Here is a 27,057-nt window from a genome sequence, read left to right as displayed (position 1 = left end):
TTGATTCCGGGCGGGGAGGCGGTGCCGCGGGACGCGGAAGTGCGGCGGGAGCGCCGCAGCGGCCATGGCTGCCCCGCGCATCCCGCTGCTCCCGCTGCTCCCGCTGCTCGCCCTCCTGCCGCGGGCCGGCGGCGAGCTGCGCGCCTTCGTGGTGGCCCACAGCCACATGGACGTCGGCTGGATTTACACGGTGCAGGTCGGCGGGGGCGCCGCACGGGCGGGGGAGGATGGCTGCGGCCGGGGCTGAGCCCGCAGGCAGGGCTGCCCGGAGCCGTGTAACGGGGCCGGGCGCGCCGCCGGCTCCCGGGGCGCGCCGCCGGCTCCCGGGGCGCGCCGCCGGCTCCCGGGGCGCGCCGCCGGCTCCCGGGGCGCGCCGCCGGCTCCCGGGGCGCGCCGCCGGCTCCCGGGGCGCGCCGCCGGCTCCCGGGGCGCGCCGCCGGCTCCCGGGGCGCGCCGCCGGCGGAGGCAGGCGCAGATCTTGGCCCGTGCAGCTCCTGCGCCGTGTCCGGCCTGGTGTGTCCGCCATCCCCCGGTGTTTCGGGATCCTCCGTCGGAGGAGGCGTGCTCAGCCTAGGAGCCCTGCCCTTGAGCTGTGGGTTTGTGTGTGCCTGTGTTCAGCAGGATACTCCTGATGGGGTTTTTTCTAAGGAAAGGCTTAATTCTGTGTGATGGAGCTTTGCTTATGTGGCAGATTTTCATGGTCTTTATGTTTATCTTGTTACAAAGCCAAAACCCCAGGGAAACCTTCTGTCATTTCTTAAGAGAGGAGAGCAAGATCCCAGGTCCTCGATGGCTGGGGTGAGGTTGGAGCCTAGCCTCTGAAGTACAGTAGCAAACTAATTTTTGCTAAATACATGAAATGAAGAGCAAAATTAGTCAGGTGGGGCCTGATACCTTTTACATTTGTTAGTCAATATCCTAATCCTGAATTCTTCTTTGTTACTATGAATTGTTTTCATTTGTGTGAAAGATGCTGCGAATACTTTACTCACTAGATTGAAATGGCATTAGGCCTAACTAATAAAAAAGAGCTAGCGTCTCACCCACTATTTCTGCTGTGCATGTATTTTGTCTCCCCTTTTTAGGAAAGATTAATTAATTTCTTCTCTAATACTTCAAACTCATACTTGGAAATTGCATAAGAGAGCACAAACCTGAAACTTCAAATCCTTAGTTAAAATTTCACATTGTTTTAAGTATCTAATAATCTGGATTTCAAAAAGCTCTTATGAACCAATGGGAAAACAATTGAGGAAGAAATTATTTACATAAAGCCATTCCTCCAACACTCAAATGTTTTTCTTTTTCTAGTGGTATGAGCATTTTTACAAAGGTGTGTTTGTGTTTTGGAAAGCAAGGGGCTAGGAAAAGTTAATTTCTGATTTGGATTACCTCATCTCCTTGTTTCAAATGGTAATTTTCATGTAGGAAATTTACCTAAATTGAAGCTCTGCATTCATGTTTTACATATGTCCATTGTTTTTTCAATTGGGAGAGATGTGTGTGTCAACCACTTTAGGATGTACATTTTGTGGTGAGTGTTCTTAAGTACCAGTAGTTTAACTAGATAAGTGTTATATGGTTAGTGTAGAATAACTGTCCAATAACATGCAGATAACTTTGTTACAAGGAAAGACAGACATCTGAGAAAATTCTAGGATGTTGGCTGTTGTCTTTAGACATTCTCAATCCCTTTAAAATTAAGTAAAAGATGGCAGACTGGATCTGGTCAACAAAAGTTGTTCTGGTCGAGGTAAGTGTGCAAAAGGTATCTCTTTGTGTGCACAACTTCAAAATTAACATGGTGTTGTTAATTTGATACCATGTCATAGGATATAACACTGTGGTAGATTATTTGATGGGCACAGCTGTCATATTTGCATTGCAATAAAAGTCCATAGGCCTCATTCTGGAATAGAGGTAGTTCTAGGAGCAAGATAGGGTAGATGCATAAAATCTCACACGTTCTGTGTCAACAGTTGAACTCATTCTAAGATTCGTTTACCAGCTTGGTTTTACTCTCTTCTAAAACATCAAGCAAAATGGAGTTATTTTTCATAATAGTATAATTTGCAGTAGGTGCATCACTGCATTGTACTGGTAATGCACAGCACAGCATCATACTCAGTCTGAAGGAGCAATTCTGGTAATTCAGGCCGTCAAAACAAGGGCTGGAATGGGAGAATGAAGTGTGCATGTGGGCCTTTAACTATGTTGGTGCACAATATTATCATTCATGGCATCAGTGATTTAAGGTGAGGAGTGAGGAATGGGATAAGCTGTTCTGAGGATGTATAAAAGAAAGCCTATATTGGTGCTGGTCTTGGGAGAAGCTGCACCTTGATCTAGTCAGGTCCCCAGTCAGGAAGATGTTTTCTGAAGCAGAAGGGCCAAAGGCTGTATGTAGACAGATCTCAATCTTTCTTAGGGTACAAAGGAAGCATGCAACAAATGTGAGTTTTTTGGTATCCCTCTTTTCAAGCCCAATGAGTGCTTAAAACAGCCCTTTTAATTTAGATAAAACAGAGCTTATTTGCCTTTTTTTTCCTTTCAGGAAAGTATGCACGCTTATGCAGCAAATGTCTACACTACCGTTATAGAAGAGCTAATGAAAGGAAAACAGCGCAAATTTATTGCGGTGGAGCAGGAATTCTTTCGACTCTGGTGGGATATGGTAGCCACAGATACACAGAAGCAGCAGGTAAATTGCACTAGAGCCATGCTTCCTACTAACAAAGAATTCTCACTCTTTTCAGGGGATAAATGGGGGCAAAGTACTGCACCATTTGCTTTTTACCCAGGTCTAGTGTAAGCTGCCTCTAAATCTAGTACTTAAAGGACCTTAACTCTAAAGGCAATTGCAAGAGGTTAAACCCCAGCTATAGATTAGAGCAGTAGGAGGTAGTAACCTTTGCACTGAAGATTTTTTACACTTCTTGTTTTGTTGGCAACTTGCTTATCTGGGGGCATGCTACTTTTAAGATGTGGGTGAACCTGAAACGGCCGCACCAATATCCATTAAAACATCTGACACCTATCACTGCTCACAAGATGGAACTTTTTGTTCTTTCCTGTTAAGTACTGCTCAAAAACCTGCCTTGTGTAAGCACACATAGTACAGCAGTGACTACATTTAATGGCAGTGATTGTGGAGTTTTATTTGTCACTTCTTCTTTCCTCTGAAATGAAACAAACATGCTGAATCAAAGACTGACAGGCTAGCAGCTGGTTGTTTATTTTGGATCCTAAAACCAAAGGGTGTGCAGGTGCAACTTCCCATGGGTGGTGCAACTTCCCATGGGTACTTAGAACTCCATGGTCTGTTTTGTTACCAGGTCCGGATAACAGTTGTTTACATTTCAGTTTGTTTAAAGTTTTGGATGTGCAAAAAACACACCTTGTCTGTTTTTTTTTCACATAGTTCTTCACTATTCTGAATCTTCCGTTATGTTCCAAATTCAAATAACAACCTGTGCACAGCTGATCTTTGCAGGAGAGATTTTGCTGGGTTTAGGCAGTTTGCAGTTTTTGTGGGGGCACATAGTTGCCTTTTGTAGGACAATTTTCTTGTAGATTTGTTAAATTAGAAAACTGTACTGTAAGTGGGGATGAAAATAGCATAGGAACTGCTTCATAGAAGGATAAGAAAGTCCTCCAACTCTCAAAGGTAAGCTGATCTTATTTCAAGTATGTTCTGCTGATATAACTCAAATGCAAAGTCAAGGCCCATGTTTCTAGTATCTATTACTGCTATTGTGTGGAATCCAGAAGAATAATGTGCATCATGTTTGACCTTGGTAGTGCAAAATTTAGTACCTATGATTCAGGCTTTAGTTTCTTAGCCTAATTATTTGTAATTGTTGCTTTTATGCATTGTATAGCCAGTTCTCTAGTTATTTTATAATTTCTTCTCTCAAAATTAAAATGTTTATAACTAAATTTCTCTTAAACCTGTGTGTCTAACGTTGAAACTCCAATTTCCAGATAAATTATCTGTTTTTAACATTAGCAGGTCACAAATATTGGTCCCTGAAATTAGGTCACTCTGGTTACTGCCCTGCTTTTTCCACTTGAGCTCTAGCATTAATGATTTTCTGTGGCATAGGCACTCTGGTTTTAATTTTCCTTTTTTTTTTTTTTTTTTGTCATTTAGTGGTTTACTTGGAATACAGGATGTAATTCTAGTTTGTTTTGAAGTGTCTGCTTTGTATTGGAACAATAGCATTAAAAACTAGTAAAAGGTACAGCCTGGGTGTTACAGTTGAGACGGTCACAATACACAGCAACACACTCCATTTTCAGAAGGCTTCAAATTGTTTTTATTATAGTATGCATGCTTTTTATACATCTTACAAAACTCATAAATTCACACTTTACTCATTGGTCACCAAAGACAAACAAGGTGCTTATTGGAACAGACAGTTGCAGTTTTCTATTATTTATCCTTCTTTCTTTCTTGGTTTCTATGTCAGTGACTTTGTTAGAAAATTCTTTCAGGAGTAGACATGGATCCTCCTATCAAACTTCTGTCTGGCTCACAGAATTTGCTGTAAAACCTCTTCCAAACAAGAAAATATGTAAGGGTGATATGTACTGCAGCAGTATTCAGCCAGATGGGAACCTTGTTGTTCTTAGCATGTTATTTACACTGAATTTTCTTGTGTGAACCCTTCCTACCTCCTTACTGTGGGTTGATGTCTGGGTGCTTTAACTATGGGAAAGAAAGATGTGTAGCCACTTCTGTCTGGTTTGTAGGTGTGAGTTGATGGTAGTATGGTCCCAAGGATCACAGATAACGTTCTAACACTATAGCATCCTGGTGCTTATAGTACTACTGCTTCTGTTTCCTTCATTCCTCCTTCCTTTTTCTTCTGATCAGAAAAAGTGCTTGTCTTTACAGATACTGTTTTCTTTTATTTTTTTGGGGAGACAGAAGATTGGACATTACTTAAATTGCTTGAATTATTTTTCTTGTGTTTCCAGCCTCTCAATGGTTACACAAAACTTACATTAAAAAAACAATTCTGTGGCCCCAGGTTTGGATCAGAGGTGTATTTTGGACATCCGTCCAAATGGAGAATAATAATTACAGATTTTTTTCATGTAGGTCAGGGCCAGTTCTGTGCTGACACCAGATATCAGTTATCTGGTCTCCCAGCATGCTAATCAGTCACCACAGTCGGCTGGAACTAATTTAGGAATGCTGAGCCCTGAAGCGTTTTCACAACATTGTGAAGGAGAGAAATGATTATAATCAAAATTGACAATCTGGCATCCTATCTGAGTAGACACTGAAGGTTCCTGGGAAAATAAACATAATAGCTCTAAAAATGGCATCCTACATGACAGATTTAAAAAAAATATGTTGAGGGTTAGAATACGTATAAACTTTAATTATAGGAAGTTTGAGATATCTCTGAATTTCTGAAGTAACTAAAATAAAACCAGAAGACTCCTAACACTTTTAGAAAGGGACATAGACTTCCTTCCTCCCTCCAAACCCCACCTCCCCACTTCATCCAGCATTTGCAGAAGGCTGTACTTGTCAGCATACCTGTTGTTTCTAGGAGCTGAAATTAAACTCCCCCTTGCCCCCCAAGAAAAAGCAACCCAACCCCTCCCCCCTCCCCCCCCCCCAAAAAAAAGCCAGCACCAGGGCAGGTTGTAATATATATACATTTTTTAAACTAGGAAAAAGAGCAGACATTAAGGTTAGCAGTGGGTTATTCAGGCAGGCAAACCTGTAGAATAACTATTTCTTAATAAAGCATTCTGTCAGTCACAAGTTGAGCAACTTTTCTGTGCCCCAAAGGCAAGATAGATGCATAGGGTGTAGAAGAGAGATGTTTGTGACCATGGTGGGATGGCTCTGTCTGTCTCTCTCCTGAATCCCACAGATCTAGTTTCCAGCTAAAATCCTGGGAGTCTGCATATATTACTGCTTGCCTGGGGCTCCATAACTGCTTGCAAGGAATTGCATATTGCTCCCTCATCCAGCCACCAAGTGCCTTCCCTAAGCCAAGCTGGATGCAGCAGGAAGATTTTGGGAGAAGCATTACTATCTTCTGTTTTAATCCAGCCCTAGATGTCTTGAGGCAGGATTACAGGCTGCTGCCAGTGCAGTGTCTGGTGTTCAGACAGTATAAAAAGGCACAATAACAGCACTACTGAGAAACACCAAAAGGTCAGTGTCTACCTGGCATCCTTTGTTCCTGTTACCAGGTTTCAGTGTAAGCTGGATAAATCAGTGCACTGTGCAGCACATTGAAATACTTTTTTTTCTCTGTCATTCTCTTCTAGATAGCCTCAGTACAGACAGCCCTGTATCTCACTTTTATCTCACTTTTTGTCCTAGATGCCTTCTTGACAAATGCTGTGTCTAGGTAATGTGCTGTGATATCAAATGAATTTGCAACCTTCCTGGATAAGACTGAAATGATGCTTTTGTTCTGTGTCTTTTAATATCATAGGTCCATCATTTGCTTCAGGAGGGACAACTGGAATTTGTCATTGGAGGGCAAGTGATGCATGATGAGGCTGTGACACTAATTGATGATCAGATTTTACAGTTGACGGGTATGCATATTTGCATTTAACTTTTATTTTTCATTGTAATGACCTTGGAGGTTTTGTTTGGTTTTCGTTTTTTTCCACTCCAAAATTGCTATTAATTTCTGACTTCTTAAGAGCTAATTAAAGCATTTCTTATTTTTTTACTGGCTAGTGTGTTATTCACATAAAAATCGTTGCTTAAACAAAACCCATTAGTTTTGACAGTAGGCACAAAGGTTACCAAAAGCTGGTTTGTCAGGTATAAACTTGCTTGGAGCAGAAGCCTTTTTTGTGTGTGTGTGTGTGTGTGTGTGTGTGTGTGTGTGTTTGAGAGCAAAGTCCCTGGGGAGATAGTTACGGTGAAATTGAGGGTATGAAACACTCCTCAAGAAAATACCTGGTAGCAATTCAAAGTGCAGGGAAGTTGTTTAAGCAAGGTCTTCTGCAGAATGGGGCACAGGGAATATCACTGAGGTCAGCTAAAATTAGTTGAAAGACTTCCTTGATGAAGAAACCCCCATTTGTAATCATTATCATTTTCCCTTAGAAAGAGGTGCATATTTCCAAGAGATGCACTGTTTGCCATTTTAATCTTCTAACATTTGTATGTTACACCTGTCCATCTGGTGGTTTAAAGAGTCGTGTAGTACATGGGTTTGTTTGGATTGGTCAGTGCAAACAGAAAAAGGATAACTGATGCCACCACTGTGCTAGAGATGTCTGCTTTATGCCACGAGGGAGGGGATGTGTTAGCACCAGCTGCCATGGCTGATGGAAACTCTGCCTGTGCTTCTACATAGGCCAGTAAAGGGACAGAAAACACTTCTGTTATTTTCTGCATCTGACTGCCCAGTACCAGTGGCCTTGTTCTTTCTTGTCAGTGTTTATCAGGAGCACAGGATTAGCATCTGCTTCTGTACCTCGGTACACTCTGGTCAAGAGGAGCAGGAGACATAAACTTTTTTTTTCTCTTATCTTACTCCCATGTTTAAAGACTGCTTTATGGGCTTAGAGCACTGTACTTAGGACTTCTCCAAATACATTACTAAAATGGTTGAAGAGTTCTTTTGTTAACCACAGCTTTTCTATTCATTGTAGTTAGCTGAAAAAACATATTATTTCTAATTTAACATTTTGTTCTGTGTAAACATAACCTTTATTTTAAAAAAAAATCAAGTTTAGTAGATAATAAACAGGAACAAAAGTATTAACATATTTTTAAAATTCTCATTTGTTTGTCTTGAACCCTCTATTCACTTTGAGTACATAAAAGAAAATTGACTGTGTGGAGTTGTAGTTGAGACAACAAAGCCACTGCAGACATTTGTGGTCTAGATTTTATGTCTTCTCTTGTCTGTCCTGAATTCCAGTGTTTTGGAGGAGCCTAGAAAACCCTGTTTCAAATATGTCTCTATCAAAATACTGAAACACATTGTGAATATTTTAGCTAAGGAAGACATTAACCATGGGGAAGATGAAGTGAAGAGAGGCTTGAAGCCTCACTTACTCCAATGTGATATTAAAATTTGAAATAAAGTTATTCCAGAGAAGATATGAATGTATTTTCAGATAGTTCTGAGCATAATTCTGTAACTAGGAAATAATGATCTGCAGGTTTTTTTCTTTTTTTTCTTCTTCTTTTTTTTTTTTTTTTTTTTTAATGATGAGTATCCAAGTGCAATATACCTGAGCTCCAGATAAAACCTGCTGCTTTCCTGATAGTTTTACTTTGATTCAAATGATTTTTCTGGGTTCATGCTATTGTCTGGGCTTTCCCAGTTTGGGGGTTTCTTTCTTCAAACTCATTTCTATATTAGTAACATTAGTTGTAAATAACATCAAGTATCAAGTTCACTATTAACCTTTGGCTTTTTCTTTTCATATGACTGATAATCATATTCATGCTAGTTTTGTTTAGTGGATATTCCCTGTCCCTTTGCCATTAATATGAGACTAAAATTTTCTGAGAATGGGTTTTATGTTTTTTAAGCAAACTTAAACTAAACTCCAGGTTGTTGTTTTCATGCAGATTCCAACCTGGGTATTAGCCTTAACCTAGTCTGTTGCTATGTACTTTTTCTGAGACCTGTCTCTAATAATAATTTCTTTTTGTTATAGTCTTGTATAATGTTAGGAAGTTACACTTGGCATAACAATATAAACACTATCAGTATGAAACTATTTGGTTTGAATCATTAAATTCCCAAACCTTTGAATGCTTTGGCAAACAGCAACAAGAAGTTATCCTTCAAGTGCTTACCTGTATCACAATATACCAGTGAAACTTATGAAATTAAGTTTTAGAAGTGTTCCTAACCTAAACAAATTTTGCCTTGCAGAAGGTCATGGGTTTTTGTATGAAACTTTTGGCTTCAGGCCTCAGTTTTCTTGGCATGTTGATCCTTTTGGAGCTTCAGCTACAACACCAACTCTTTTTGCTCTGGCTGGTTTCAATGCTCATCTTATTTCTCGCATTGACTATGATCTGAAGGCTGACATGCAGAAAAACAAGGTAAAAATACCCTTAGGAATGAAACCATTGCTGGCCTCTACTTACAGTAATCTAAACCATGACATTAAGATAAGAATCTCTGTCATCTGGGCAAGAAAATGTAGGTATTTCTTGTTTAAATGGGACATTCTGGTGGCATGAGGTGAGCACATATTAAATCTGTGTTATATGGTCAGTTAATGTCTTCATGACTTGTGGTCAGTGATAAAATGCAGTCTAGCCTGAAGAAGACAAAAAATGTGGGCAAATGGGCAAGTCTAAATGGACACTGAATTAGGAGTGTTTGAAGCAGAGACATCTAGGAGTTCTAGCTTTCCCTGAGAATCTTGCTTTATGTGAGCAGTTTTAAAGTGTAACCTTTGGGCACAGTGTTGTCAGGCTCGGAACATTTATTTGTGCCTGTAAAATTAATGATACAGTTAAAGTGGCAGCTAGTCATGGTTTTGCTGAATTCAGGTTTTCTTTCCTGTTCTGCCTTCTCTTGCACAGTGTCCCGTACACAATAAATGCTTTTCATATCACTGTGTTGGACTCTGATCTGTCATGAGTTTTACTCACTACATTATGTGAAAATAAGGGGTTTTCACCACTGTGTTCTGGGCACTAGGCAGTTTTTATGAATCTTGGGTAAAACTCACGTGTCTCTGAAGAAGACATGTTGAATTTAGTGAAGCCTGGACCCACCACCTTGTGTTTACAATGATTTGCATTTCTTCCTTTTTGTTAAAATCTTTTATGACCTTTTGATCTTTGCCTGGCTAGTTGGTTTTTTTCTGATCCTCAACAGTCTGAAGGCTTCCAAAACAGTAAAATTCTACATCAGTAGAATTTAAACATTAACATCAGTTAAACATTGATTTCCACTCCCAGTCAGGCTACATCTGGATCTTTTCTAGCTTATAGGTGTTCAGCTTCCATTGAAACAACCCAGGTATAATGGGTGTGATAAGCCAGGCTTATCTCTGGATTTTAGTGTGCTGGCAGCATGCTGCCTCCTCTCATTCTGCATCAATTCTGATGGAAAGAGGCCCTGATGTGGCCTCCTGTATATAGTGTGGGACCTTGCCTGGGGTACCATTGGCACTGGATCTTCAGAAAAACCACTTGCAAGTATTAGAAGTGGTGGAAGGGAAGATGGGAACTCTGAATTCTTAAGTTGTTAATTATGTACTTCTGTGAATGTCATAAAGGGTAATGGTTTCTTACTTTTTGTTTGTTTGTTTTTCAGAAGCTTCAGTTTGTGTGGCAGGGCTCTCCTTCTTTATCTGCAAGACAGGAGATCTTCACCCATGTTATGGATCAGTACAGCTACTGTACTCCATCACATTTACCTTTTTCAAACAGGTCCAAAGATTTCCCAAATATGAAGAAATATTGGTCACTTCTGAGGGTTTATATTATTGGGGTTTAAGCATTTTCTTTGACTGTTTTCTTTCAAAAGTATCCTACTGCTTTCTCTTGACCTGTGGTAGGTCAAGGAGATGTCTAGACTCTGTAGATCTGAGTAAGGATTATTAGCTTTCCACCATAATAAATGAAGTTTGCTCACTACCTAACAGTTGAATTCTCAGAAGTGACACTTGGTACTGACAAGCATTAAAAATACCTCTAAATATTTACAGATTTGCTTTCTTACACCAGGAGGCTTTCATCTACTTATAATACAGTGATTTACAATGTCAGTCCTTATTTAAAAAAATAGAATAAAAATGTGAAGCAAATTAATTACTGTAAATAGAAAATATCCAAAGCAGGACTGGGTCTATTTTCTCTGCCTGGAAGATTTGAAAGCTCCAGGAGGCTCAGTAGGGACTTGGCTATTGCTAATTGATTTTCTATGGGAGATTTTCAGCATTATCTTGAGCTGAGATTGTATCTATTGTCCATGTATAAACTAAAGCAACAAAAAATTGCCGTTTATTTTGTGAAGAAATTTAATAACTTTTGAAAAAATTATTTTGCTTACTGGCTTATCCAGTAAAACACTCTTTGAAAATCAAGTCTACTTGGGAGATCATCCTCATTGTTACAAAGCTTGCTGGTTTGTCCTATGGTTTCTTTGTTCTGTGCCAGCAAGCAGCAGGGACTTGAAAAGTTACACAGTGTTGAAAGAAAATTGGAGACTCTTCCCCATACCTCCACCCCCAAATAAATACTTAAACCTAAATAGTAGTAACGAATATAAATTTATTTCTTTTTTTTGCCTCTTATTCCCATTTTTATACCAGCACCTTTTGATGTGTTTTTCCCAGCTGAGTAAATCCCGTTCACAGCTTACTGCTTTCTGCTTCTACTCAGGTCGGGATTTTTTTGGAATGGATTTGCAACTTTCCCAGATCCACCAAAAGATGGTGTTTATCCAAACATGAGTCTCCCTGTTACAGATGCTAACCTCCACCTGTATGCACAAACCATGGTGGCAAACATCAAGGAGAGAGCAGCCTGGTTCCGGACAGGGGAGGTCTTGTGGCCATGGGTAAGTGCCTGGTCAGTGTTTGCTTTACAAGAGACAGCTACACACCAGAGTGCAAGTGGATGGTTCTTGCTGCAGTAAGTGCTGCAGAAACGCTGGTACAAACCACATGGCATGAAATGTTTTTCTAATAATTGTGGTCCAAATGACTGACTAGTATAATATAAAATTTCCTTGTATAGCCTGCCAGTTGTCTATCAAGTCTTCCACCCTATTCAAGATAGGAAAAAAGTGACAAAGCTGTAAAGATAACCTATTGCATAACTATATATTACAGTATTGCTTCCTTTTTTACCCCTTGCTTTTTCTATTTAAATTATCTCCTTTTTTAACTGCTTAGCTCAACAAAACTCGGTGTTAACAAAATTATAGCATTATAGGAAAGAAGGTATACATGGTCTTTCCTAACAGAGGTATAATCATTTTCTTTGTATTTTAGATAGAACCATAAGCAAACTTTATCCCAGCTTGGTCACCCGAACACTTTCTTCAGCAAATGCTGTGTTAATTACATCCTACACGTACACATAGCACTGATGTGCTCTTGCTATTTTCAAGTCCTTAGGAAATAATAACTTTGCCTAAACTGAATGTACAGTCTGGTTTCTAATTTTGATGGATGCTGTAGGTCTCGTAATTACAATATTAAAGGATTATGTGTGTTCTTTATGGGCTATTTCACCACAATGTCTGTTGTTACAAAGAAAAACTTTTTCTGACTGATGAGTCACCAATTCGTTTTTCTCCTTTGTTTATGACACTTGCTAATATTGAATTTATTATTTTTGTAGAAAATAAGAAGTAGAATATAACACTCTGTAGTTGTGCTATAGTGAAAATTGTGCTGGAATGGGGAGAAATTTTTAATTGTACAGATAAATCCCTAACATCTAGATGCAAACCCACAGTTTTGCAGTAATGTAAGAAAACTTATGGGTTTCTGTGCTTGTGATAATCGTATGTAAAGAAATAGAGAGTAGTTCTAAAACTCATGCTTTTTCATTATATTTTCATGATTACAGACAATCTGTGCAGGTAACCCTGCCTAGTCTTGATAGTTTTGTAAGTAATACCAGTTATATGGGCAGTCAAAATCAAAAGAAATACCCATGGAACATAAACTAGAAATTATGCACCAATGGAACATAAACAAAAAATTATCCTCCTTAATTATGTGACCCAAAGTGATTTGGCTGTTCTGCATTTGGAATTTCAGGGCTGTGACAAGCAGTTCTTTAATGCATCTGTTCAGTACTCTAACATGGACCTGTTGGTGGATTACATTAACAAGCATTCTGCTGAGTTTGGAGTGACTGTCCAGTACGCCACTGTCAGTGAATACTTCCAAGCAGTTTATAGCAGGAATCTTACATGGGAAATTCGGGACTCTCAAGACTTTCTTCCATATTCAACAGGTAATTAAGTTCACAGCCACCTAATGTCGGCCTCAAATGTGCATATGTAAAATTTTAATAAGGGAAAATGAGCAATAAAGAAGAAAAATGCCTTCTGATAAGATTTGTTCACTCTATGAGGTGTCATCAACAGATGAGTTGATCCCAACTTAATTGTGTAAAAAAAAAGTGAGTGTGGCCAAATAGAACAATGTCCCATTTTTACTGTTTAAAAGAACTGGATTATACATAGCTTAGACCAGAGGTGGAAGATGTGATGTGGAGTGATGTATGAATGTTTGGAGAAGCTACAGGTAGCCAAGGGGCTGAGACAATCTGAAAGCTCTTGGGGTAGTTCTGTGTTACTACAGTGGGATGGGGGTTCTCACAGTGAAACAGCTGATGTTGAGGATTTGGTGTCCACACTCTTAAGTAATTGCAGGAAATATATAATCTGGTCATATAGACTTGAATACCCATTAATGTTTGTTGCATCCATCAGGAATCCAGTTAGTGAGCTCCAAATCCAATCTTTTCTATAAAGCAAAGCATACTAGGTAAGGATGACCTGATCCAAACAAAATAGTAATGTAGATGAACCCCTAAAGTCTTCTGTAGGAGAAAGTCTTGCCTTTTTCATTAAAGAAAACACTTTGAAATTCTGAGGTGGGAAAGAATTCTCTTACAATTGAAGTCTAAACAAGTAAAAATATGGTCAGTATTTCTGAAATTTTGTAATACAGTGTTAGAGAAATTCTTTGCTGCTCCTTGTTGCTTACTTGCATCTTACATGCTGCACTGACTTAGCTTTTTAAGCAGAGATGAAAAGTACTAGAAAAAGACAAAAAACATCATGCCATACCCAGCATCCCTTTAATTCTTTTCCCCAATAAATTTACCCTTTTAGACCTCATATCAAAGTATGCCGAGAGAAGACACAGCCAATTTCTCAATTTCTAAACTCATTAATTTATTTTATTGCCTGTTTTATTATTAAAATACCATTCATTTCATTAAAACACCTTTCTTTGTAATTGTAGCTACCACTGCTTCATCACATTTTTTGGCTGTGTACATATATTTCAGGCTGTTCTGTAATGTGTCTGTTAACTTTTCAATGAATAAAAATAACCATTGCTTCCTGTGAATCGTGGCATGGACTGATCCCTGACTCCCTCACCTCCCTCCAGGGATCATACCTAACAACTTACTGATAAAAGCATTGCCAGTTCTAACCACTAATATCTTTTTACATCTGGCCTCTTTCCTTTATCTTTTGGCATAATTGTCCTGCAGGATTCAATTGCTATTGGCTTGCATAATAGCAGCACCTTCAGTATTCCAAGTGGGTGCCCACACAGAGATGTAGTTTTTTCCCCCGAATGACTTTCTGTGCCTTGCAATTGCAGTATAGATTTTAGTGCACTTTCTCCCACATGCTGTTTTGCTTCTTGATGATTAATCCTCTCTTATTCTTGCTATGCCCTTTTTTTGTGAGTCACTTATTCAGCTCAGTGTCACTTATGATATATGGAAACTCAAGTTTTAAGTCCCAGATAAGCATTTCCTTCTACCCTGCTTTCATTGTCCTGTGCTGATACGTATGTATGGTGCTTCTGCTTGTAACATTTAAAGCTAAAATTGAATTGATTCTATTGAAACTTCCAGCACCTTTTGGTCCAAAAATAATTTATCCTGGAGGTTTTTGAGCAAAATATCCTATTTTCTAACTGTTGCCTTTGATCTTGGGCTGATAGCAGATTATTATATTTGCATGTATGCTCTTGGGAAAACACTTTCTGCAACTTCTTTTTGGAAAACCTATTTATCACTAATGTATTTTAAAAGAAATTGCCCCCAAACAAACAAACAAGAAACAAAACAAAAAACAAAACAACAAACACGTACTCCCACCCCTAAGGAGAGTTTTGAAGGTTTTAAAAACAAATTGTGTTCCCAGTTCATTCTGTAGGCTACTGAAACACTAACACAAACAGAATGTTGAAATACTTTCTTGTAACCACTTGAGGGCATCTTTTGATGTAGTTTGAGGTGCTGCAGTAGTTTGAAGTCATCACATCACTATTTCTACTCCAGTTTGAAGAAATTAAATTTAAGCTAAATCCCTTTGACTGAAAGGTTGAAATTTAGGGTGTGTGTATCAAGCAATTACCAAAGATTTACTAACAACTAATTATAATATATGGTTCAGTGAAACTTCGAAAATTATTTTGTGCAGATCCACAAGGAAGAAATTTCCATAAACACAGGTTAACTTGGTTGGTACTGGCTTTGTATCAAACTTGCATGTTACTAGGCCTGTAGGAGAGATGATAGCTTTACAAAATGCATGTTCCTGGCTGAGTTTCTTTGTAGGCTTTATGACCTTTCTACTTGCTGGCTGCTGTATAAATCCCCAGTAGGATTCATGTAAGGAGCTGAACAGTAGTAGTAGTAGAAGAAGAATAAATTAAGTGGTATTTTGATGTATTGGATCTATTCCACTCTAAACAGAGCCATTCCAAGCATGGACTGGGTTTTATACTTCTCGGAGCACATTAAAAGGAATTGCAAGGAGAGCAAGTTCACTGCTTTATGCTGGAGAGTCCTTTTTCACACAGTATGTCCAGAAACACCCAGAAGGTTCTATTTGCAAATGTAAAGCCTTAAAGCAACTTCAGAGTCTTAGATGGGCAGTTTCAGAGGTAAAGATTGATTTATTTTCTACTTTGAATGAAAATGTTTATTTTCCAAATGAAAAGTTTGCATGAGCATTTCACCTGGAGTGTGTCAAAATTGCTTTTATATTTTTGGAAATAATTTTGCCCCTTTTGCAAGTCATAAGTAAAAATAAAGCAATTTTTCAAAAAACTGCCTTGAAACATGACTTCAGCCCCTTAACCATACATCATGGTTACTGGTAAATGTTTTCTTCAACTGGTGAGAGTATGTGGTTTCAAACTTTGCATATGAAATTCCTTTTCTTAGTGTTAGTTTTGTTATTTACAAAATTGTTCTTAAAAGTAAATAAAAACCAAAGAAAAATTGAACTAATTGAAAACTACTGATAATCTCTACTTCTGCTAGTTAGAACAGGAAGGACAGATTTGTTTCTTCAAAGTTCAGCAGCTGTGATTAACCTTGTATCATTAACCATTTGTCGGCCTCATGCTTTTGCTGTCAATAATTATTTTGTCTGATAAGGTAATGACCAAATCTAAGTATTAAGTGAAAAACCTGTCTTGTTACAGTATATTTGCTCCATTCTTGGCTTTGGTAACTTGTTGGTTTTTCCCTCTGAATATAGCTGCCATCCCTTCTTGTTTTGAGTTGTGTGTCAGAAGTTTAGTTGACTATTACGTTAATACAAATGCAAACCTGAAGTTGTCATCCTGTTGCACTTTTCAAATTACTTCTCAATACAAGGTCCAGCACCACGATGGTATAACAGGCACAGAGTCTCCCAAGGTGAGGGACATGTACATGAATAACTTGGTGTATGGAATGTTCAACGTAAAGAAGCTAATGGCTTCCATAATCTTCGATATCAACAACGCAAAGAAGAATGGAGAGGTCTATTCTTCTGTTTACACTAAAAGCTCAGGAAAACCAGGTACCTTTTGCACAGCTTTTCCAATTTTCAAACTACCTTATGAAAGATATCATGTTTTCCTCCAGTACAACATATTATGTATATCTAAGTTCCGTGAAAATCATATTTGCCTTATAAGACCCAGGATTTCTCAGCTGGTGTTAGACAGAACTCTACCTCAGTGCACATGTTAGACCTGGCTCTCAGATTCAGACTTCAAGTATAGAACAAGGGGAGGAAGAGGTGCTGATCAGAGCAGTCACTAAAGTAACTTTACTCTGCAGCAGAGCATTACATGATAAGGAGCACAGTCAGAGTCAAGAAATGTTCTTGCTATAACGTATGCCAGCTTGTGTAAAAAATGTAAAAGTATTTTTAAGAAGTCTGTTCTAAAGACTTTACACTTCCTTTTATCTTGACTTTGGAAACTTTTTAAACTGTCAGATGTAAGCAGTGCCGTGGGCTGTGCAACAGACCGATTTGGATTTTTACAGGGCTGTTTTTAAATTAGGCTTCTCATTTGATCTTCTGTATAACTCTGATAAAGTTAATATTGCATAACAATGATTGTAAGCAGCTTATCTTCACATGATGCATTTACATTCAACTCAGGTGTCATTTTCTGAATACATGGTCTTTTTTGATTGGGCAGAGAATAGAAGAATAAAGCAGAAGAAGTTTTAATGAAGGACTATAAAATGCTTTCCTGTTTTCAATCATGAAGTTTTACTGCAGGGTTTTGTGTTAAAATTTTGTAAGATAGCTGTACCTAGGCAGATTTCTTAAATACATTTTAATACCATATTTTAAAAATACATAATGTAGTGACTGCAAGTTTTGTTTGCTTGCACAAAGGTGCTGCAGACGTTGACCTGTATGTCGTTGTCTATAACCCACTGGCATGGAACATCACTACCTTTGTCACAGTTTCTGTCAGCAGTGGGTCAATGAGTGTATATGATGAACTAGGATATTCTGTGCCAGCACAGGTACTTCAACTTTGTTTATTTTTGTTACTTTTTTCCTCGCTTGTCAGTTTTCTTTAACTAGATTCTGCCTCCTGTGGAAGTGGCATTTTCCCACTTGTCCTTCAGCTGTTGTTTTTACTTGCCTGTTGTCTCAACAGAGAGACTTTTTTCACTCTCCAAAAGGACTTGCTACTCCTGTAGCGTGTTTGGTTTGTCCTTTGCATGTCTGCTGTCTGTGACCTGGTTCTTCTTACCTTATTTTTCTTTCTGTAAAAAACACTGTTTCAAATAAATCCTTTTATGTTGAAGCACTGCCTTACAATTGACAGCCCTGTTTGTACAACTGACAGAGTGACTTGGAGAGGGAGAAGAAGAGAATTAAGAAATGTAGGTCTTAGAAATTGGTGTCAGTCAGCTGCCATTTGATGTTTCATCCTGTCATGGCCAAGCTCCAGGACACAGCCAGCTGTTCCATGGGAGGGAAGAAAGTGGCCTCAAGTGAGAGCTAGCACTGGCCCTTCTCAGGAGCAGAATGCATCATCATCAGTGGGTTAATAAATCTCCAGGAATGCTTCCTGCACACAAAGCCTGAAGAGGCCTGACACAATCCCAGATGCTCCCCTCTGTCCCTGAGATGGCAGATAGCTCAGCAGATTCTGCCAGCTGCATGGTTTCTGTGACCTGTGGCTGACGACTGTGACCATGCATGGAGGCACACTGTAGTCAGGTGGTGAGGCACAGCAGCTATCCCCTGTTCCTGTTCTTGGGATGGCATAAGAGCACACTGCCTTTTTCTGGAAACCATCAGTCTCTTTGGGTTGGCACATGGTCATGCTTCACTAGCAAGGCTCAGCTTAATCCAAGTTCACCAGGCTCCCAATTAAAAGCAGCATGGATCTCCATTATAATTTAGAATTATAAGAATGGCATGTTTAAAATCTTATTAAAGTAGAAGCTAATTTTTATAATTTAGGGCTTAGAACACATGAAGGTAATTGCCTTGCTAATTAATTTTCAGTAATGAAGCATTTTTGTGTATGCTAATGTACAGGTTCAAAGCTCTGTGGAATCCCCATCTACCTATGATCTGTATATTCTCGTTGCAATAAGTGGTCTGAGCTACAGAAAATACAGTATTAAACCCTTGGATGGTAAGCAGTCTGCCTTTATTGGGAGCTCAACCAAGTACAAGCGGAGGGATTTGACTCGTGCAGGGCAGCAAAGGCAGCAGTTGTTTCCTGTGGTTAACAGCTGCTACCAGATCGTGTTTGATCAAAACACAAACCTGATGCACAGCATTACAGACAGGTGAGATTGCCTGCTTGTTTCAATAACGTTTTAGATTTTTAAAAACACTTTATAAAAATAAGTCCAAAAATTTGTATTATGTGTCTTAATTCCAAGACTCAACAAAATGTTCTTTATGGTCTTTAAATTTTTTTTTTATCCCCACTTCACATGCCCTCTTTTACAGGACACCTTAACACTAGCAGAGGCAAGATTCCATACTAATTCTGTGTTGCCCTGTTCAACTTTGCAGTTGGTCTGAGATGACATCACAGTAATAACCAGTATATCAGCAGAGTTTCAGTGTACTTTAGAACAAAAGAGGGTTATGAATGTGCATTTTTATTTAAAATTACTAAGAAGCACATACACTGTGGCTGCACAATGAGTCTTAAGTGATAAAGTAAGAGCTTACTTATACTAAGCAGTGTTTTGGAAGTCCCATATCACTCTTTCTGTGGTAGAAAGCTACAAAACAGTTTGAAAGGAAACTTTTAACTAAGGAATTTCCATTTAATCAGGTAGAAAAAAAATGCAAGAATTATCAAGATTTAGGTGAAATTTGAGGTTTTCAGGTGGCCTTTCTCAGCTGATGCAAATTGGCCCAATTTCTTCAGGTTCAGTGCAGTTGTGCTGCATTTTGCCTGCTCCGGTTCAGATTGTCACCTATTATATACTGATGGAATATTTGATCCCTTTGCCACTGGCATGGTGATGGCTAGATCTCTTTCACCTTTGCAGTTTTGTTCATAATTCTGCCTCCTAAAGCAAGAACTTGTTGTCCAATATCACTAAAATCAGCTTTAGAAGTATAGCTGGACCTTAACTAAGAGCCATGGAGTAAGTATTTTCTCAGAGTGCCTCCAGATCATAACTGCCTCCAGATCTATGAGAAATACAGTGTGGAAGAACAAAAATATAAACGTAGATTCCAGTTTTCTCCATCCTATTCTGGCAGGCAGCAAGAGCTGGAATTCAGCATGCAGGGTAAATGCAATATTCACTTTGTTCACAAGCCTTGAGACAAGCTCAAAATGCTTGAGTTTCAGAAAGTTTGTAGTGGGATAATGGGAAAGAATGAGGCCTCAAAGGTCAGAATGGGAGGAAAGGTTGAAAAATTTGGGATCTTCAATTGGGAAGCCTTTTATGTTCAACTGCAGCAGTTAGAACTTCTAGATCCTGCCCCTGGACTAAAAATGCCTCATAAGAGAAGTAGTAGAAAACACTTGGATAGTCTCCTCAGTTATTACAAATTGTGGGTGGCTATATTAACATAAAACGTTTAGCAGTATAAATTTATATGCTAGATTAAGTGATTTTTCCTGTTTTCACAGCAAGTTGACAAAGGCAGATCAGGTAGCAGAGAGCAGCATCTTAAATTGCTTTCATATGACTTTCTAAAAATTGTGATAATAAATTATGAATAGCTAAACTGTAAGCTTTAGTGGAGAGAGGAGGAAATACAGTAGGCAGTGATTACAAATGTTGCTATCCTGTTGATTGTATTGTTACCAGTGTTGGACATGGAAACTTGCATCATGCTGATTTTACCAAGCTATAAAGTTCAATGAACCTAATTATTCATTGGAGCAGTGCTCTTGTGAAATGGGTAGTTTTAATCCTGTCACAGCTCTGGCATCAAAACAATGAGGCAATGATGTTTAATGAGATGATGTTTAATCTTAAGATGTTTCTCTTCTACAAAAATAGAAAATTATAAGAAATTCCATTTGCTTACAAACTGACATATATCTTAATGGGAAGCACTTTAATTCTTTGCTGTCCTCATTTACTCAGTCTCACAAAATGAACCCATTGTGAAGAACCAGTTTTTTGTCCTTACATTTCCAGCCTCATTCCTGTTGCTGTTCAGCTTTGAATTTATCATGTACAAAATGTGTTTGTAAGTTATGTATTTTTTACTCTTCTGTGGATTCTCAGGGAGACTAACCAGACTGTCCAGTTCACCCAGGAGTTCCTTGAGTACCATGTAAATGGAGACACAAAGAAAGGACCTATTTCAGATAACTACTTATTTGCTCCAAATGCTTCAGCTGTTCCAGTATCAAAAGCAGTGGGGTTGGAAGTGATGTCTGGAAATTTGATGACAGAGATCCGGCAGTATTTCTACAGGTACAGCACCATTACAGTTTCACTGGAATGTTTGGATATGTATTAGGTTACTTCTGTACAATTGCTTCTAAATAGTGAGCTCTTGTGTATTTGTACTGTTTAGGATTTAGACAAAAGAGCTGTCTTACATCTGCCGAATGTACTGCTGAGGAAGCACCTCTTGTAAATCATAGAATCATAGAACTGTTGGTGTTAGAAGGACTGTAAAGAGCCAGTTCCAAACCCCCTGTAGGGACACCTTCCACTAGACCAGGTTGCTCAAAGTCCCATCCAACCTTCAGGGCCAGAGCCAGAGCTTCCAGGGATGGAGCATCCACAATTTCTCTGCAACAGTGTCTTCCTACCCTCAGAGCAAGGAATTTATTCCTAACATCATATCTAAACCTGCTCTTTTTAAATTAAAAGCCGTTTCCCCTTGTCCTATCACTACATGCCCTTGTCAAAAGTACCTCTCCAGCTCTCTTGTAAGTCCCCTTCAGGTACTGGAAGGCTGCCCCAAGGTCTCTCCAGAGCCTTCTCTTCTCCAGGCTGAACAATCTTAAACTGTCTTCATAGGAGACATGCTCAGCCCTCTGATCACCTTTGTAGCCCTCCTCTGGGCTCATTCCAGCAGGTCCTTGTGTGTCCCACGTTGAGGCCCTAGAGCTGGATGCATTTCTGTGGCTGGGGTTGCATGAAGGGGAAGCAGAGGGGCAGAAAGCCCCCCTTGACCTGCTGGCTGTGCTGCTGTGGAGGCAGCCCAGGACAGGTTGGGGTTACTGGGCTGTGAGCACACATTTGCCAGCTGATGTTGAGTTTCTTATTAACCAACACCCCCAATTCCTTCTCCTCAGGGCTGCTCTGCAGCCCTGCTCTGCCCAGCCTGTTTGTGCTTGGGATTGCCCTGACACAGGTGCAGGACCTTGCACTTGGTCGTGCTGAACTTCATGATGCTCACATGGGCCCACTTCTGGAGCACATATTGCTGCAGGAGGGAGGGAGGGATGTGGAGATTGTTTAGGGTGATCCTCTGTGGTACATTTTTTACTGCAACTTCTGTTGAGAAACTGGTTCTGTACAGCTCCATGAATATTGCAGCTTATATCTTACATGGATGAAAGTTGGATGTAATGATGCATTTTCATAACTGTGAATATCCTGAAAACAAATTAGAGAAAGGAGAAAATTATACTTTATAAGGTCACTCTGACCCCTGATGAACTAACTATTCTCTGTGATAAAATTATATCAGTCTGTAAACCCTTCACCCCCTTTTATATCTGGTTGTTTGGCTGAAGTCTTTTGCTTTACATGGCATTGATCAAGGATTGTATTTGAAAAGGACCTTTGGAAAGTAGTATGGAATTCTTACACCAAAGTTGATGTCATGCAGATTGAAAAAATGCATGTATTCTGTACAATGTAAATATGTTGCTTAGAGAGTCATAATAATTTTTAAATTTATTGTTAATTTTGAGAAAAACAGAGCTTTTGTCATCAAATGAGGAATCCTCCTGACATTTGTAATGTGAAGGAAACTTACAGGATATCGCTTACTCTGGTTGAATATCTGTATATTTAAAAGTTAAATTGAAATTAAAAATAATTGTACATTAAATAAATAGAAAATGTGCAGGAAAGTTGTCTGTGTAGGATGACATCATGACTGCCTTGCAAGTTTTATCATAACAGTCAAGTGTTCCACCTTATAAACTCTGCATCCTTCCTCTCATTTTTATAGCAATGTTACTTCTCAGGACTATATATATGCAGTGTACACCAGGCTGTATTCAGTACCAGAAGGCTACGATGGGAAGCTGCTTTGCCATAGGATAGAGCAGGAATACAGTGTTGGGCCTTTGGAATTAAATCGTGAAGCTGTTCTAAGAACAAGCACGAATTTGAACACCAGACAACTTCTCTACACTGACAACAATGGGTATCAGATGCAGAAAAGACCATTTGAGGCATATGTGAATAACACAGTGGCTCGGGTAGGCACAAATGTGGAATCCAAAGTCAGTTGTGTCTTATCTTTGCTCTCTGTTACCGTTTCCTGTGTTAATATTATCTCTGCATGGTTTGCTGTGTGTTTACAGAACTATTACCCTATGGTCCAGACTGCCTACATTGAAGATGATACCACAAGGCTGATGCTGCTTGCAGAAAGAGCTCATGGTGTATCAAGTCAAGGGAATGGACAAGTTGAGGTAAAGTATAAATTTTTATTTATTTTTCTATGTGGGCATAATTTCATGGCTGCTGATAATGTAAGTAAGGCCTGATGGCTGATTCCTGTTGTGACATTTACTTTCCCAATACAGGTGATGCTACACAGGAGACTATGGAACAACCTTGAGTATGACCTGAATAACAATCTCACTTTGAATGACTCTTCAGTGGTTCGCCCTGTCATTTGGCTTATTTTAGGAACCAAGGCTGTCACCAATACTTTGTATCGGACAAGTGGACTGGCATTAGAGCACAGGCCAGTGGTAATGTTTGGAGCATTATCAGGTAATTATTCAGCTTCCTATGCTACCTTTAGCATATGAATGGCTTGTTTATGTTGCTTTGATTTATGCTGTTGAGTTTTTAAATGCAGACTTCAAGCCTCCTTTGAGGCACAGTTAGTATATAGTGAATTAGGAGACAGATTTAAAGCCTGCTAATTACTTTGCATTAATTTCAAACATGGATATTATCCAAGTATATGAAGTGTTTCTCTTGTTATACAATTATCTCTACTTGCAGAGGAAAATAAATTTTAAAGCATCTAATGAGAACAAAATGTTCACACAGGGAATTAGTAGGTAGGTAGTGCACCATATATCAGCTTCCTGGATGCTGAGTCCTTAATGACCATTTTTGGATTATTTTTTTAAAATATATTTGCTCACCTTACCAACTAAAACTGAATCCTGGTAGTGAAATATCAATTTCAAACTGAAGTGAAATTTGTTTTATGGAAAGCTCTGATACACTTTTCTAGCAGCTAAAATCATGCTGCTTTCTGCTTAGTATCTTGGAAGGCCTTGGAGAAGAAAGCATATATTTACTTTGCCTGTGCCTTGTTAGAATAAGCAAAAAAGCCCTTTACCCTTCCACAGTGCCCTAGCCAGGCTTATGTGTGTGATGGATGTTTAATGTTGGTTTTGTTTTATTTTGCATGGAGGAGATAAACCAAAGCTACCCAGACAACATCAGCAGAATTCAGTCCATGATTTGCCTGTAACTGTGCCACCTAATCTTCATCTCCAGACTCTGAGCATTCCAGGGTGGAGGTACAGCTCTAATCATGCAGAGCAGGTCCGCAGCATCCGCATGGGTAGGTGCCTTCCAAAAGGTGGCTGGATCTTGCACTTAAATAAGCTGATTTTCTTTTTTTCTCTCTTCTGTGGCTAGTATTTTTATTTATTCGAAGTGTTAAATTCCTCAACCAAGGAAGTTAATTGTGCTGTATTATTTCTCTGCTCAAGTAATAAAATATGTCTCCTGTTTGTCATGCCTGTTAGTGATATTCCTTTCAAAGTGGGAGCTGGGTATTTCCTGATATTAGTCCTCTTGCTAACGTTAAAAAATAGGAACTAAGTTCAAATTATGAGAGTTGAAAGTTTCAAAAAAAGTTTAAAGATTTTAATTTTAAAGTAAGAAAATCTATGCATTTTGATCTCTTTTGAAGGTGAACAGAAGCAAGGTGATGCAGATTTCAGTCGTGTCCTGCTAAGAATTAGACACTTGTATGAAGTTGGAGAGGATCCTGTGCTGTCTCAGCCTGTGATGGTAGATCTAAAGGTAAATCTAACCCTTCAAGACAGAACACCAAGTAAGGTGCTGTTATTCCAGAGAGAAATGGTTCTGGAATGCCACATCCCGTGTGCTATAAAGTACACAAAGATGGATACAAATGTATTACTAGAACTTTAGCTCAGAGGGAAGTGAGCTTTTTTTTTCTTACCTGGCTGTGCAACACAGGAGCCATTACTTCAGATGAAGCCATTACTTCACACATAGGCACAGCATGAAGATCTGCTAAATATGGTTCTGCTGAGCTGTTGGTAATGTAACACTTCCTGCAGTGCCCCTTCTCTGCAGTGCAGAGAGTAGGATTCAGTTTTGTTGCTTCTGTAGTTATTGAAAATTGTACCTATAATTAATGAATCTTGGACAGGGTTAAAGGGAAAACTTTTTTACGATTATTTTTCTACAATTTATTTCTGTGAGTTGTTCAAATTTTGTCACCTCCATCATGTACTCACTTTTTTCAGTTTCATGTTTATTTGATCTTTCCTATGGAAATAGATTACTTTATACTCCATGGCAGCAGTTTATTATTTTAATTGTCATGACAGAAACATGGGCAACAATGTGTAGGATTCTTTGTTTTAGTAAAAAGTTTCAGCCCTTTTAATAGACTCTGTAGTGCAATGCAGAGGAAGCTTTCAGCACCTCAGCTTTTTAGTTTGAAGCCTGGTGAATCTGTATTTGCCCTTTTGCTGCATGACCTTGCAGATTTTTAAAGTCTCTGTTCCAATTAACAGGCCAATGCTAGAGTTGAAAAATCTATCTGGTCTTACTCTGTACTAGGCTGGTGAGTTGATACTATTGTCTGTGAACCCTCATTTGATCCCTGGTGTTCTCTTTACTCACAGTCTTTGCTAAAGGGATTGGGCTCGGTGATGGCAGTGGAAGAGCGATCCCTCACAGGCACCTGGGATGTGAACACTTTGGAGCGGTGGAAATGGAAGACTGCACAATATCCAGGCAAAAGTAGGTGGAATAAGGTGGTTGGTGTCCACATTGTTGTTGACAATTAAAGCTTGATGATCAGTCTACTTTAAAATATTTTTTTAAATTGCAAGATTAGAAATGCATTGTTGTTTCGCATGACAGACCTGGTACCTGTCACAGCCTGCAGGTAGGAATATTTAGCTAAGATTCCCTGCAAGTACCAGACTGTTGTATTTATCTGATAGCTTGTTTAGCCTAGAAATGTTAAAAAGCTTGGAATCTTTCTGGAGTTTTCTTTGTCCAGATAGAAGTGTCTACTTTATGAATTCACACTTGTAATACAGATTGATTTTGTCAGATGCTGATGAGTTGTGTTTATCTAAATTTAAGCCTGTGCTGCAGAAAAACACAGCTGCAGTTAAAAATCTCTGCTGTAATCAGCTTAGAGGACTCTATGGATATGATTCAAGTTAGGGCTGACACTCAGATCCAATGCTGTGGGTGACCTCATTTTATTTTTCATTCCCATTAGTTGCTTGGACAATGCCCTTACTTTCACTTCATACATATTGTGCCTTGTAAAAAGCTTGCAGAGGTTTTGGAATGGGCTAGGTGAGAGTTTACGGCTCTATTTGACCTGCAGCTTGGAGCTTGCTTGCTCTTTATTCATGATGAAGAAAAGATGCATGGAGAGTCATTGTACATTTTCTGTGTGAGTCAGTGTATGAAAAGAAGTGAAATTATATATTTTAATATTATGAGTGGGTACATCTTAGGTTCTATACTCCTTTGAGTTTTAGGGAGGAGAATCTGCTCAAACTCCAGCTTTTAGGGAAGGGATGAGTTAAAACTGATAGGATAGAATAACATGTCCATTTGAGTAAAGCTGCTTTAATAAATTACCAATGCTTTTGTGTTTTACAGGATTCTTCAACAGCACAGAGACCTCAGAAGACTTTATAGTAACTGTTCATCCAAAGGAAATAAGGACTTTCTTTGTATACTTTCAGGTTCAGTAATATTTGATGATATATTTCAGGTGACTAGGTAACATCTTTGAAATTTTGTTTCAAGATACAAGAGGTGATCTTGAAAGACATCCTACTGCTGTTAATGAAAGAAAAATTAATTTTGGAATAAACTTTGAGTTTAATTGAGTTATTAGCCTCAGCTGTGTTTTTGTTGGTTAATTATTTACAACTTTTCTTTTCTGAAACTTGTTCAATGGAAAAAAGACCTGTGTTGCAAAGTGAGCATATTGAACATTATTTTGCTAGCTATTGATGGTTTTGAAGTGATTGCTTCTATGATGCTTCACTGTGGAGCACTAACAAAATCATATTAGTCCTACAGTCTTGAATTGTCTTTCTAATTAATAGTGCTGCTAAGAGTCTTCGCGTAAGGTTTTTATTGTTAGAGAAGATGAGTTCCAAATC

The 27,057-nt window shown here is 38.9% G+C and overlaps 1 protein-coding gene across 1 annotated transcript; it reads left to right on the top strand.

The window, feature by feature from the left end:
- Nucleotides 1–43: 43 nt before the first annotated feature.
- Nucleotides 44–26,778, top strand: MAN2B2 (mannosidase alpha class 2B member 2). Its single transcript, XM_021550684.3, has 19 exons — nt 44–196; nt 2,555–2,701; nt 6,471–6,576; nt 8,892–9,064; nt 10,293–10,408; nt 11,363–11,540; nt 12,754–12,952; nt 15,446–15,636; nt 16,358–16,544; nt 17,379–17,512; nt 18,543–18,799; nt 20,720–20,911; nt 22,632–22,884; nt 22,990–23,100; nt 23,215–23,407; nt 24,066–24,218; nt 24,573–24,685; nt 25,543–25,660; nt 26,546–26,778. The coding sequence occupies exons 1-19, from the start codon at nt 65–67 to the stop codon at nt 26,638–26,640; spliced, it is 3,048 nt and encodes a 1,015-aa protein (XP_021406359.1). The 5' UTR covers nt 44–64; the 3' UTR covers nt 26,641–26,778.
- The last annotated feature ends 279 nt before the right edge of the window (nt 26,779–27,057 follow it).

The sequence above is a fragment of the Lonchura striata genome, chromosome 4 (assembly GCF_046129695.1).
Source record: "Lonchura striata isolate bLonStr1 chromosome 4, bLonStr1.mat, whole genome shotgun sequence".
Lineage (NCBI taxonomy): Eukaryota > Metazoa > Chordata > Aves > Passeriformes > Estrildidae > Lonchura > Lonchura striata.
This window is presented reverse-complemented; position numbering and strand designations above follow the sequence as displayed.